The 15,255-nt window shown below is 43.5% G+C and overlaps 1 protein-coding gene across 1 annotated transcript in view; it reads right to left on the bottom strand.

The window, feature by feature from the left end:
* Positions 1 to 15,255, bottom strand: part of LOC128666683 (gastrula zinc finger protein XlCGF48.2-like) — a 150,792-nt gene that overhangs the window by 15,206 nt on the left and 120,331 nt on the right. The window contains exon 12 of the mRNA XM_053721412.1: positions 13,548 to 13,655. Coding sequence (XP_053577387.1) covers positions 13,548 to 13,655 — 108 coding nt within the window. The remainder of the gene's footprint in view (positions 1 to 13,547; positions 13,656 to 15,255) is intronic.

The following is a 15,255-nucleotide window of genomic DNA, read 5'->3' as shown; positions in this document are numbered from 1 at the left end:
ATGTTAAGCAAGAGTAGAGATAGCCCCATTAACTTGGGGAATCTTTCCTCAAAACTTAAAAAAAAAACTGCCGGCAAAGGATACAATTTAAAAACCTTAAAGAAGGAATAAAAGAAATTCCCGGCCTATTCCATTCCCTAGTATCAGGAACTAGAGAAAACCTCTGAAGAAACCACAGAAGGTTAATAAGCAGAATTTAAATGTTAGCTAGTCTTAATCAAAAGAACTAGTTACTTCAATATCCAAAATAATCAACACCTTTTCAACAAAGAACGAATGTACTCTATTTAAAAATAAAAAAGTAGATTTGTTAGTGTCAATATCTGATGAAGAATATTCTGAATGAGAAAAAACACCATCAGAGAAGGATAATTCAGTATGTAGTTGGTCATTTGAAACTTCATCAACTAAATGAGAAGTTTAAAAAAGACCTAAAAATTTTATTAGAAGGCAGGATGGCAGACAAAGCCTTTAGAATAGAATCAGAAAAATATTCTTATAAATTCCTAAAAATATCTTGTACATTAGATGTAAAAAGAATAGCAATAGATAATGCATAAATACTAATGGACTCTGCATGTAAAAGTTTATCATAATAACTTATTACAAACCATAGCTAAAGATAAACATTCATAACATTAAAATAAATTAACTTAGCTTTGGTAGGACTGATATCAGTCATCAGGAATCCCTTAGTATTTTCTGATACAGGAACAGTTTTTGGAATATTTTGCAATATGTAATAGAAAGAAAACACATAAAGCAAAATTATCAAATTCCTTAAATGACAGTTTCAGGAATGGGAAAAAATGCAAAATGAAACAAGCTTCTAGAAAACCAGAAGCAACTGAAAAACATAATTTATGCTTACCTGATAAATTTATTTCTCTTGTAGTGTATCCAGTCCACGGATCATCCATTACTTGTGGGATATTCTCCTTCCCAACAGGAAGTTGCAAGAGGATCACCCACAGCAGAGCTGCTATATAGCTCCTCCCCTCACTGCCATATCCAGTCATTCAACCGAAACAAGCTGAGAAAGGAGAAACCATAGGGTGCAGTGGTGACTGTAGTTTAATTAAAATTTAGACCTGCCTGAAAAGGACAGGGCGGGCCGTGGACTGGATACACTACAAGAGAAATAAATTTATCAGGTAAGCATAAATTATGTTTTCTCTTGTTAAGTGTATCCAGTCCACGGATCATCCATTATTTGTGGGATACCAATACCAAAGCTAAAGTACACGGATGATGGGAGGGACAAGGCAGGAACTTAAACGGAAGGAACCACTGCCTGTAGAACCTTTCTCCCAAAAACAGCCTCCGAAGAAGCAAAAGTATCAAATTTGTAAAATTTGGAAAAAGTATGAAGCGAAGACCAAGTTGCAGCCTTGCAAATCTGTTCAACAGAGGCCTCATTTTTAAAGGCCCAGGTGGAAGCCACAGCTCTAGTAGAATGAGCTGTAATCCTTTCAGGAGGCTGCTGTCCAGCAGTCTCATAGGCTAAACGGATTATACTCCGAAGCCAAAAAGAAAGAGAGGTTGCCGAGGCCTTCTGACCTCTCCTCTGTCCACAGTAAACAACAAACAGGTTAGATGTTTGGCGAAAATCTTTAGTAGCCTGTAAGTAAAACTTCAAGGCACGGACTACGTCTAGATTATGCAAAAGACGTTCTTTCTTTGAAGAAGGATTAGGACATAATGATGGAACAACAATCTCTTGATTGATATTCTTGTTAGAAACCACCTTAGGTAAAAACCCAGGTTTTGTACGCAGAACAACTTTATCTGAATGAAAGATCAGATAAGGAGAATCACAATGTAAGGCAGATAACTCCGAGACACTTCGAGCCGAGGAAATAGCCATCAGAAAAAGAACTTTCCATGAAAGAAGTTTGATATCAATAGAATGAAGGGGTTCAAACGGAACCCCTTGAAGAACTTTAAGAACCAAGTTTAAGTTCCATGGAGGAGCAACAGGTTTAAACACAGGCTTAATTCTAACTAAAGCCTGACAAAATGCCTGAACGTCTGGAACTTCTGCCAGACGCTTGTGTAAAAGAATAGACAGAGCAGAAATCTGTCCCTTTAAAGAACTAGCTGATAATCCTTTGTCCAAATCCTCTTGGAGGAAGGACAATATCCTAGGAATCCTAACCCTACTCCATGAGTAATTCTTGGATTCACACCAATGAAGATATTTATGCCATATCTTGTGGTAAATTTTCCTGGTGACAGGCTTTCGTGCCTGTATTAAGGTATCAATTACTGACTCGGAGAAGCCACGCTTTGATAGGATCAAGAGTTCAATCTCCATGCAGTCAGTCTCAGAGAAAGTAGATTCGGATGATTGAAAGGACCTTGTATTAGAAGGTCTTGTCTCAGAGGCAGAGTCCATGGTGGAAAGGATGACATGTCCACTAGGTCTGCATACCAGGTCCTGCGTGGCCACGCAGGCGCTATCAATATCACTGATGCTCTTTCCTGTTTGATTTTGGCAATCAGACGAGGGAGCAAAGGAAACGGTGGAAACACATAAGCCAGGTTGAAGAACCAAGGCTCTGCTAGAGCATCTATCAGTGCCGCTTCTGGGTCCCTGGACCTGGATCCGTAACAAGGAAGCTTGGCGTTCTGGTGAGACGCCATGAGATCCAATTCTGGTTTGCCCCAACGGAGAACCAATTGAGCAAACACCTCCAGATGGAGTTCCCATTCCCCCGGATGAAAAGTCTGACGACTTAGAAAATCCGCCTCCCAGTTCTCTACACCTGGGATATGGATCGCTGACAGGTGGCAAGAGTGAGTCTCTGCCCAGCGAATTATCTTGGAGACTTCTGACATCGCTAGGGAGCTCCTGGTTCCCCCTTGATGGTTGATGTAAGCCACAGTCGTGATGTTGTCCGACTGAAATCTGATGAACCTCAGTGTTGCTAGCTGAGGCCAAGCCAGAAGAGCACTGAATATTGCTCTTAACTCCAGAATATTTATTGGGAGGAGTTTCTCCTCCGGAGTCCATGAACCCTGAGCCTTCAGGGAGTTCCAGACTGCACCCCAACCTAGAAGGCTGGCATCTGTTGTTACAATTGTCCAATCTGGTCTGCGAAAGGTCATACCCTTGGACAGATGGGCCCGAGATAACCACCAGAGAAGAGAATCTCTGGTTTCCTGACCCAGATTTAGTAGAGGGGACAAATCTGTGTAATCCCCATTCCACTGACTGAGCATGCATAATTGCAGCGGTCTGAGATGCAGGCGCGCAAATGGCACTATGTCCATCGCCGCTACCATTAAGCCGATTACTTCCATGCACTGAGCCACCGTGGGGCGCGGAATGGAGTGAAGAACACGGCAAGCATTTAGAAGTTTTGATAACCTGGACTCCGTCAGGTAAATTTTCATTTCTACAGAATCTATTAGAGTCCCTAGGAAGGAAACCCTTGTGAGAGGAGATAGAGAACTCTTTTCTTTGTTCACTTTCTACCCATGCGACCTCAGGAATGCCAGAACTATCGCTGTATGAGATTTGGCAATTTGAAAGCTTGATGCCTGTATCAGGATGTCGTCCAGGTAAGGAGCCACCTCTATGCCTCGCGGTCTTAGGACTGCCAGAAGTGAGCCCAGAACCTTTGTAAAAATTCTTGGGGCTGTAGCCATCCCGAATGGAAGAGCTACAAATTGGTAATGCCTGTCTAGAAAGGCAAACCTCAGGAACTGATGATGATTCTTGTGAATCGGAATGTGAAGGTAGACATCCTTTAAGTCCACTGTGGTCATGTACTGACCCTCTTGGATCATGGGTAAAATGGTTCGAATAGTTTCCATCTTGAATGACTGAACTCTGAGGAATTTGTTTAGGATCTTTAAATCCAAAATTGGTCTGAAGGTTCCCTCTTTTTTGGGAACCACAAACAGATTTGAATAAAACCCCTGTCCTTGTTCCGTCCGCGGAACTGGATGGATCACTCCCATTACAAGGAGATCTTGTACGCAGCTTAGGAATGCCTCTTTCTTTATCTGGTTTGCAGATAATCTTGAAAGGTGAAATCTCCCTTGTGGAGGAGAAGCTTTGAAGTCCAGAAGATATCCCGGAGATATGATCTCCAACGCCCAGGGATCCTGAACATCTCTTGCCCACGCCTGGGCGAAGAGAGAGAGTCTGCCCCCTACTAGATCCGTTGTCGGATAGAGGGCCGCTCCTTCATGCTGTCTTAGAGGCAGCAGCAGGCTTTCTGGCCTGCTTGCCCTTGTTCCAGGACTGGTTAGGTTTCCAGGCCTGCTTGGATTGAGCAAAAGTTCCCTCTTGTTTTGAAGCAGAGGAAGTTGATGCTGCACCTGCCTTGAAATTTCGAAAGGCACGAAAATTACACTGTTTGGCCTTTGATTTGGCCCTGTCCTGAGGAAGGGTATGACCCTTACCTCCAGTAATGTCAGCAATAATTTATTTCAAACCAGGCCCGAATAAGGTCTGCCCCTTGAAAGGAATGTTGAGTAATTTAGACTTTGAAGTTACATCAGCTGACCAGGATTTGAGCCATAGCGCCCTAAGCGCCTGGATGGCGAATCCGGAATTCTTAGCCGTTAGTTTAGTCAAATGAACAATGGCATCAGAAACAAATGAGTTAGCTAGCTTAAGAGTTCTAAGCTTGTCAACAATTTCAGTCAATGGAGCTGTATGGATGGCCTCTTCCAGGGCCTCAAACCAGAATGCCGCCGCAGCAGTGACAGGCGCAATGCATGCAAGGGGCTGTAAAATAAAACCTTGTTGAATAAACATTTTCTTAAGGTAACCCTCTAATTTTTTATCCATTGGATCTGAAAAAGCACAACTGTCCTCAACCGGGATAGTGGTACGCTTTGCTAAAGTAGAAACTGCTCCCTCCACCTTAGGGACAGTCTGCCATAAGTCCCGTGTAGTGGCATCTATTGGAAACATTTTTCTAAATATAGGAGGTGGGGAAAAGGGCACACCGGGCCTATCCCACTCCTTACTAATAATTTCTGTAAGCCTTTTAGGTATTGGAAAAACATCAGTACTCACCGGCACTGCATAGTATTTATCCAGCCTACACAATTTCTCTGGCACTGCAATTGTGTCACAGTCATTCAGAGCAGCTAATACCTCCCCAAGCAATACACAGAGGTTCTCAAGCTTAAATTTAAAATTAGAAATCTCTGAATCAGGTCTCCCCGATTCAGAGACGTCACCCACAGACTGAAGCTCTCCGTCCTCAGGTTCTGCATATTGTGACGCAGTATCAGACATGGCTCTTACAGCATCTACGCGCTCTGTATCTCGTCTAACCCCAGAGCTATCGTGCTTGCCTCTCAATTCAGGCAATCTGGATAATACCTCTGACAGGGTATTATTCATGATTGCAGCCATGTCCTGCAAAGTAATCGCTATGGGCGTCCCTGATGTACTTGGCGCCATATAAGCGTGCGTCCCTTGAGCGGGAGGCGAAGGGTCCGACACGTGGGGAGAGTTAGTCGGCATAACTTCCCCCTCGACAGACCCCTCTGGTGACAATTCTTTTATAGATAAAGACTGATCTTTACTGTTTAAGGTGAAATCAATACATTTAGTACACATTCTCCTATGGGGCTCCACCATGGCTTTTAAACATAATGAACAAGTATCCTCTGTTTCAGACATGTTTGTACAGACTAGCAATGAGACTAGCAAGCTTGGAAAACACTTTAAAGCAAGTTAACAAGCAAATTAAAAAATGTTACTGTGCCTTTAAGAGAAACAAATTTTGACAAAATTTGAAATAACAGTGAAAAAAGGCAGTTACACTAACAACATTTTTACAGTGTATGTAACAAGTCAGCAGAGCATTGCACCCACTTGCAAATGGATGATTAACCCCTTAATAACAAAAACAGAATAATAAATGACAAAAACGTTTTTGTTTTTTTTAAACACAGTCACAACAACTGCCCTCCTCAAACACGACTTTGAAGCCTTTTGAGCCCTTCAGAGATGTCCTGTATCATGCAGAGGGAAGCTGAATGTCTCTGTCAGTATTTTTAGCTGCACAGAAAAGCACTAAAAAAGGCCCCTCCCACTCATATTACAACAGTGGAAAGCCTGAGGAAACTGTTTCTAGGCAAAAATCAAGCCAGCCATGTGGAGAAAAACTAGGCCCCAATAAGTTTTGTCACCAAACATATATAAAAACGATTAACATGCCAGCAAACGTTTTATATTACACTTTTATAAGAGTATGTATCTCTGTTAATAAGCCTGATACCACTCGCTATCACTGCATTTAAGGCTTAACTTACATTAATCCGGTGTCAGCATCATTTTTCTAGCAAATTCCATCCCTAGAAATATGTTTACTGCACATACCTTATTGCAGGAAAACCTGCACGCCATTCCCTCTCTGAAGTTACCTCACTCCTCAGAATATGTGAGAACAGCAATTGATCATAGTTACTTCTGCTAAGATCATAGAAATCACAGGCAGATTCTTCTTCTAATACTGCCTTTGATGAAACAGTACACTCCGGTACCATTTAAAAATAACAAACTTTTGATTGAAGTTAAAAAAACTAACTATAATACACCACTCTCCTCTTACTACGTCCATCTTTGTTGAGAGTTGCAAGAGAATGACTGGATATGGCAGTGAGGGGAGGAGCTATATAGCAGCTCTGCTGTGGGTGATCCTCTTGCAACTTCCTGTTGGGAAGGAGAATATCCCACAAGTAATGGATGATCCGTGGACTGGATACACTTAACAAGAGAAAGTGAGACTGAAATAATGTGAAAAAAAACTGGTGCCAAGAATGACGCCCATATTTTTTGGCGCCAAAAAAACGTCCGCAATACACATACGTCAAAAATGACGCAATTACGAAAAAACCTCCGGCGCCAAATATGATGCCGGAAATGACGAAATTTTTGAGCCAAAAAAGTCTCGCGCCAAAAATAACGCAATAAATAGAAGCATTTTCTGCACCCGCGAGCCTAACAGCCCGCAATTTTGAAAAAAAGTCAATTGAAAATTGAAGGTAAGAAATATGAAATTTATATGCATTTTCCCAAAATGAAACTGACAGTCTGAATGAAGGAATACTGAATATCCTGAATCATGGCAAATATAAGTTTAAACACATATCTTTAGAACTTTACATATAAAGTGCCCACCATAGCTTTGAGTGTCATAAATAGAAATAAGACTTACTTACCCTAAGACACTCATCTACATATAGTAGATAGCCAAACCAGTACTGAAACGAGAATCAGTAGAGGTAATGGTATATAAGAGTATATCGTAGATCTGAAAAGGGAGGTAGGAGAAGAAATCTCTACGACCGATAACAGAGAACCTATGAAATAGATCCCTTAGAGGAAGACCATTGAATTCAAATAGGCAATACTCTCTTCACATCCCTCTGACATTCACTGCACTCTGAGAGGAAAACCGAGCTTCAACCTGCTGCGAAGCGCATATCAACATAAAATCTAGCACAAACTTACTTCACCACCTCCATGGGAGGCAAAGTTTGTAAAACTGAATTGTGGGTGTGGTGAGGGGTGTATTTATAGGCATTTTAAGGTTTGTTAAACTTTGCCCCTCTTGGTAGGAATGTATATCCCATATGTCACTAGCTCATGGACTCTTGCTAATTACATGAAAGAAACAGGGGTTATTGCAGGGGTTTGTTGCGCTTAAAGGGCAAGTCAACCCAGAAAATATTCTAACCTCTTTAGATAATGTATTTAACTAATAGTACTGCTAACTGTAGCCCAATAATGAAGTAAATATAGTGTGCAAGTAAAAGACTTACTAGATCTCCTTTTGCCGTTTTGAAATGGCCGCCTCACCCCTCCTTTACCTATGTCATCCTCATCTTCCACTGAATTAATTTTATCTATCTGGCTCGTTCCTGCGATTTGCGCATGCCCAATGCGCTGTTTTAGTCAAGAGCGGCTTTTTCAGGAACAAAAAAAAAAAAAAAAAAAAATGCTCAGTAGCATAGTGGTTCCTATATGCGGCGGATCAGTGTGCGTTCCCTTCATCGGTCCCAAAGCCCAGCGGTACCAGAGCTGTTCCAGTATTGTAATTGAAGCCAAATTCCGCTGCATAGGAACTGCTATGCTACTGAGTGTTTTTTTTTTTTTTTGTTCCTACCTAAAAAAGCCCCCTTCACTAAAACGGTGCATGCGCAAATCGTGGGAACAAGATGGATATATAAAATTAATTCAGTGTAAGATGAGGATGACGTAAGGAAAGGAGGGGTGAGGCGGCCATTTTAAAACGGCCGAAGGAGCTCTAGTAAGTCTTTTTACTTGCACACTATATTTACTTCATTATTGGGCTACAGTTTGCAGTACTATTTGTTAAATACATTATCTAAAGAGGTTAGAAAATATTTTGGGTTGACTTGCCCTTTAATACAGTTTCAGTAATATTGCTAAAAGTGTATTCGATGCAACCAATCTTAGTCTTTTGCACTCAGTGCATTTAGACTTGGATTTCAGATAACATAAATTAAATAACAATCATCTACAAATAACATTTTCATATATGTGTTTTATTGAGAGTTAATTAGGGACTCTCAAAAAATCTTTCCCCTAATAAAAACCTTACTGTGCTTAGTGGTGCAGGTGACACACCACACACGTACACTCACTTGTGCCCTGTATCCCTCAGACACATCACACATATACACTCAACTGTGCCCTGTATCCCTCAGACACATCACACACACATACACTCACCTGTACCCTGTATCCCTCAGACACATCACACACACATACACTCACCTGTACCCTGTATCCCTCAGACACATCACACACATACACTCACCTGTACCCTGTATCCATCAGACACATCACACACATACACTCACCTGTACCCTGTATCCCTCAGACACATTACACACATACACTCACCTGTACCCTGTATCCCTCAGACACATCACACACATACACTCACCTGTACCCTGTATCCATGAGACACATTACACACATACACTCACCTGTACCATGTATCCCTCAGACACATCACACACATACACTCACCTGTACCCTGTATCCCTCAGACACATCACACACATACACTCAGCTGTACCCTGTATCCCTCAGACACATCACACACATACACTCACCTGTACCATGTATCCCTCAGACACATCACACACATACACTCACCTGTACCCTGTATCCCTCAGAAACATCACACACATACACTCATCTGTACCCTGTATCCCTCAGACACATCACACATATACACTCAACTGTGCCCTGTATCCTTCAGACACATCACACACATACACTCACCTGTACCCTGTATCCCTCATACACATCACACACATACACACTCACCTGTACCCTGTATCCCTCAGACACATCACACACATACACTCACCTGTACCCTGTATCCCTCAGACACATCACACATATACACTCAACTGTGCCCTGTATCCTTCAGACACATCACACACATACACTCACCTGTACCCTGTATCCTTCAGACACATCACACACATACACTCACCTGTACCCTGTATCCTTCAGACACATCACACACACACACTCACCTGTACCCTGTATCCTTCAGACACATCACACACATACACTCACCTGTACCCTGTATCCTTCAGACACATCACACACACACACTCACCTGTACCCTGTATCCTTCAGACACATCACACACATACACACACCTGTACCCTGTATCCCTCAGACACATCACACACATACACTCACCTGTACCCTATATCCCTCAGACACATTACACACATATACTCACCTGTACCCTGTATCCCTCAGACACATCACACACATACACTCACCTGTACCCTGTATCCCTCATACACATCACACACATACACTCACCTGTACCCTGTATCCCTCAGACACATCACACACATACACTCACCTGTACCCTATATCCCTCAGACACATCACACACATATACTCACCTGTACCCTGTATCCCTCAGACACATCACACACATACACTCACCTGTACCCTGTATCCCTCAGACACATCACACACATACACTCACCTGTACCCTGTATCCCTCAGACACATCACACATATACACTCACCTGTACCCTGTATCCCTCATACACATCACACACACACACACACACACACTTACCTGTACCCTGTATCCCTCAGACACATCACACATATACACTCAACTGTGCCCTGTATCCTTCAGACACATCACACACATACACTCACCTGTACCCTGTATCCCTCAGAAACATCACACACATACACTCACCTGTACCCTATATCCCTCAGATACATCACACACATACACTCACCTGTACCCTGTATCCCTCAGTCACATCACACACATACACTCACCTGTACCCTGTATCCCTCAGTCACATCACACACATACACTCACCTGTACCCTATATCCCTCAGATACATCACACACATACACTCACCTGTACCCTGTATCCCTCAGTCACATCACACACATACACTCACCTGTACCCTATATCCCTCAGATACATCACACATATACACTCACCTGTACCCTGTATCCCTCAGACACATCACACACATACACTCACCTGTACACTGTATCCCTCAGACACATCACACACATACACTCACCTGTAACCTGTATCCCTCAGACACATCACACACATACACTCACCTGTACCCTGTATCCCTCAGACACATCACACACATACACTCACCTGTACCCTGTATCCCTCAGACACATCACACACATACACTCACCTGTACCCTGTATCCCTCAGACACATCAAACACATACACTCACCTGTACCCTGTATCCCTCAGTCACATCACACACATACACTCACCTGTACCCTATATCCCTCAGATACATCACACATATACACTCACCTGTACCCTGTATCCCTCAGACACATCACACACATACACTCACCTATACCCTATATCCCTCAGATACATCACACATATACACTCACCTGTACCCTGTATCCCTCAGACACATCACACACTTACACTCACCTGTATCCAGTATCCCTCAGACACATCACACGCATACACTCACCTGTACCCTGTATCCCTCAGATACATCACACACATACATTCACCTGTAACCAGTATCCCTCAGACACATCACACATATACACTCACCTGTACCATGTATCCCTCAGACACATCACACACTTACACTCACCTGTATCCAGTATCCCTCAGACACATCACACACATACACTCACCTGTACCCTGTATCCCTCAGACACATCACACACTTACACTCACCTGTATCCAGTATCCCTCAGACACATCACACACATACACTTACCTGTACCCTTTATACCTCAGACACATCACACATATACACTCACCTGTACCCTGTATCCCTCAGACACATCCCACACATACACTCACCTGTAACCTTTATTCCTCAGACACATCACACACTTACACTCACCTGTATCCAGTATCCCTCAGACACATCACACACATACACTCACCTGTACCCTTTATACCTCAGACACATCACACATATACACTCACCTGTACCCTGTATCCCTCAGACACATCCCACACATACACTCACCTGTACCCCTCAGACACATCACACACGTACACTCACCTGTACCCTGTATCTCTAAGACACATTACACACATACTCACCTTTACCCTGTATTCCTCAGATACATCACACACATGCACTTACCTGTACCCTGTATCCCTCAGACACATCACACACATGCACCTGTACCCTGTATCCCTCAGACAGATAACACACATACACTCACCTGTACCCTGTATCCCTCAGACACATCACACACATACACTCACCTGTACCCTGTATCCCTCAGACACATCACACACATACACTCACTGGTACCCTGTATCCCTCAGACACATCACACACATACACTCACCTGTATCCTGTATCCCTCATACACATCACACACATATACACTCACCTGTACCCTGTATCCCTCAGACACATCACACACATACACTCACCTGTACCCTGTATCCCTCAGATACATCACACACGTACACTCACCTGTACACTGTATCCCTCAGACACATCACACACATACACTCACCTGTACCCTGTATCCCTCAGACACATCACACACATACACTCACCTGTGCCCTGTATCCCACAGACACATCACACACATACACTCACCTGTACCCTGTATCCCTCAGACACATCACACACATACACTCACCTGTACCATGTATCCCTCAAACACATCACACACATAGACTCACCTGTACCCTGTATCTCTCACACATCACACACATACACTCACCTGTACCATGTATCCCTCAGACACATCACACACATACACTCACCTGTACCCTGTATACCTCAGATGCATCACACACATACACTCACCTGTACCCTGTATCCCTCAGACACATCACACATATACACTCACCTGTACCCTGTATCCCTCAGACACATCACACACGCATACACTCACCTGTACCCTGTATCCCTCACACACGACACACGTACACTCACCTGTAACCTGTATCCCTCAGACACATCACACAAATACACTCACCTGTACCCTGTATCCCTCAGACACATCAAACACATACACTCACCTGTGCCCTGTATCCCTCAGACACATCACACACATACACTCACCTGTACCCTGTATCCCTCAGACACATCACACATATACACTCACCTGTACCCTGTATCCCTCAGACACATCACACACATACACTCACCTGTACCATGTATCCCTCAAACACATCACACATATACACTCACCTGTACCCTGTATCCCTCAGACACATCACACACATACACTCACCTGTACCATGTATCCCTCAAACACATCACACATATACACTCACCTGTACCCTGTATCCCTCAGACACATCACACACATACACTCACCTGTACCCTGTATCCCTCAGACACATCACACACATACACTCACCTGTACCCTGTATCCCTCAGACACATCACACACATACACTCACCTGTACCATGTATCCCTCAAACACATCACACATATACACTCACCTGTACCCTGTATCCCTCAGACACATCACACACATACACTCACCTGTACCATGTATCCCTCAAACACATCACACACATACACTCATCTGTACCCTGTATACCTCAGACACATCACACACATACACTCACCTTTACCATGTATACCTCAGACACATCACACACATACACTCACCTGTACCCTGTATCCCTCAGACACATCACACACATACACTTACCTGTACCCTGTATCCCTCACACATCACACACATACACTCACCTGTACCCTGTATCCCTCAGTCACATCACACACATTCACTCACCTGTACCCTGTATCCCTCAGACACATCAAACACATACACTCACCTGTGCCCTGTATCCCTCAGACACATCACACACATACACTCACCTGTACCCTGTATCCCTCAGACACATCACACACATACACTCACCTGTACCATGTATACCTCAGACACATCACACACATACACTTACCTGTACCCTGTATCCCTCAGACACATCACACATATACACTCACCTGTACCCTGTATCCTTCACACATCACACACATACACTCACCTGTACTAATATCGTCACTGATTTCCTGCTTTACAGCTTCCAGTTGACTCATTACATACAGATCATTTGTTTGTTCAGCATTAAGTGTGACTTCAGTCTTAACATCACCTGCATAGATCATATAAATATAGTCACATTTTAGCTTTTTAGCACTGAACAAGGGAAATTGTAATATCTTAATGTCACACACATACACTCAACTTTACCCAATATCCCTAAGCCTTAAGTCCAACATACATGACACACACTCACCTGTGTCTTGAATCCCTTCAACAAGTCATACACATACATTTACCTGTAGCCTGTATCCCTCAGACATGTCACATACATACACTCACCTGTACCCTGTATCCCTCAGACACATCACACACTTACACTCACCTGTACCCTGTATCCCTCAGACACATCACACACATACACTCACCTGTACCCTGTATCCCTCAGACACATCACACACATACACTCACCTGTACACTGTATGCCTCAGACACATCACACACTCATCTGTACCCTGTATCCCTCAGACACATCACACACTCACCTGTACCCTGTATCCCTCAGACACATCACACACTTACACTCACCTGTACCCTGTATCCCTCAGACACATCACACACTTACACTCACCTGTACCCTGTATCCCTCAGACACATCACACACATACACTCACCTGTACACTGTATGCCTCAGACATGTCACATACATACACTCACCTGTACCCTGTATCCCTCAGACACATCACACACATACACTCACCTGTACCCTGTATCCCTCAGACACATCACACACATACACTCACCTGTACCCTGTATCCCTCAGATACATCACACACATACACTCACCTGTACCCTGTATCCCTCAGATACATCACACACATACACTCACCTGTACCCTGTATCCCTCAGATACATCACACACATACACTCACCTGTACCCTGTATCTCTCAGGCACATCACACACACACACCTGTACCCTGTATCCCTCAGACATGTCACATACATACACTCACCTGTACCCTGTATCCCTCAGACACATCACACACTCACCTGTACACTGTATCCCTCAGACATGTCACATACATACACTCACCTGTACCCTGTATCCCTCAGACACATCACACACATACACTCACCTGTACCCTGTATCCCTCAGACACATCACACACATACACTCACCTATACCCTATATCCCTCAGATACATCACACATATACACTCACCTGTACCCTGTATCCCTCAGACACATCACACACTTACACTCACCTGTATCCAGTATCCCTCAGACACATCACACGCATACACTCACCTGTACCCTGTATCCCTCAGATACATCACACACATACATTCACCTGTAACCAGTATCCCTCAGACACATCACACATATACACTCACCTGTACCATGTATCCCTCAGACACATCACACACTTACACTCACCTGTATCCAGTATCCCTCAGACACATCACACACATACACTCACCTGTACCCTGTATCCCTCAGACACATCACACACTTACACTCACCTGTATCCAGTATCCCTCAGACACATCACACACATACACTTACCTGTACCCTGTATCCCTCAGACACATCACACATATACACTCACCTGTACCCTGTATCCCTCAGACACATCCCACACATACACTCACCTGTACCCCTCAGACACATCACACACGTACACTCACCTGTACCCTGTATCTCTAAGACA

Source organism: Bombina bombina, chromosome 7, assembly GCF_027579735.1.
Source record: "Bombina bombina isolate aBomBom1 chromosome 7, aBomBom1.pri, whole genome shotgun sequence".
Classification (NCBI taxonomy): domain Eukaryota; kingdom Metazoa; phylum Chordata; class Amphibia; order Anura; family Bombinatoridae; genus Bombina; species Bombina bombina.
This window is presented reverse-complemented; position numbering and strand designations above follow the sequence as displayed.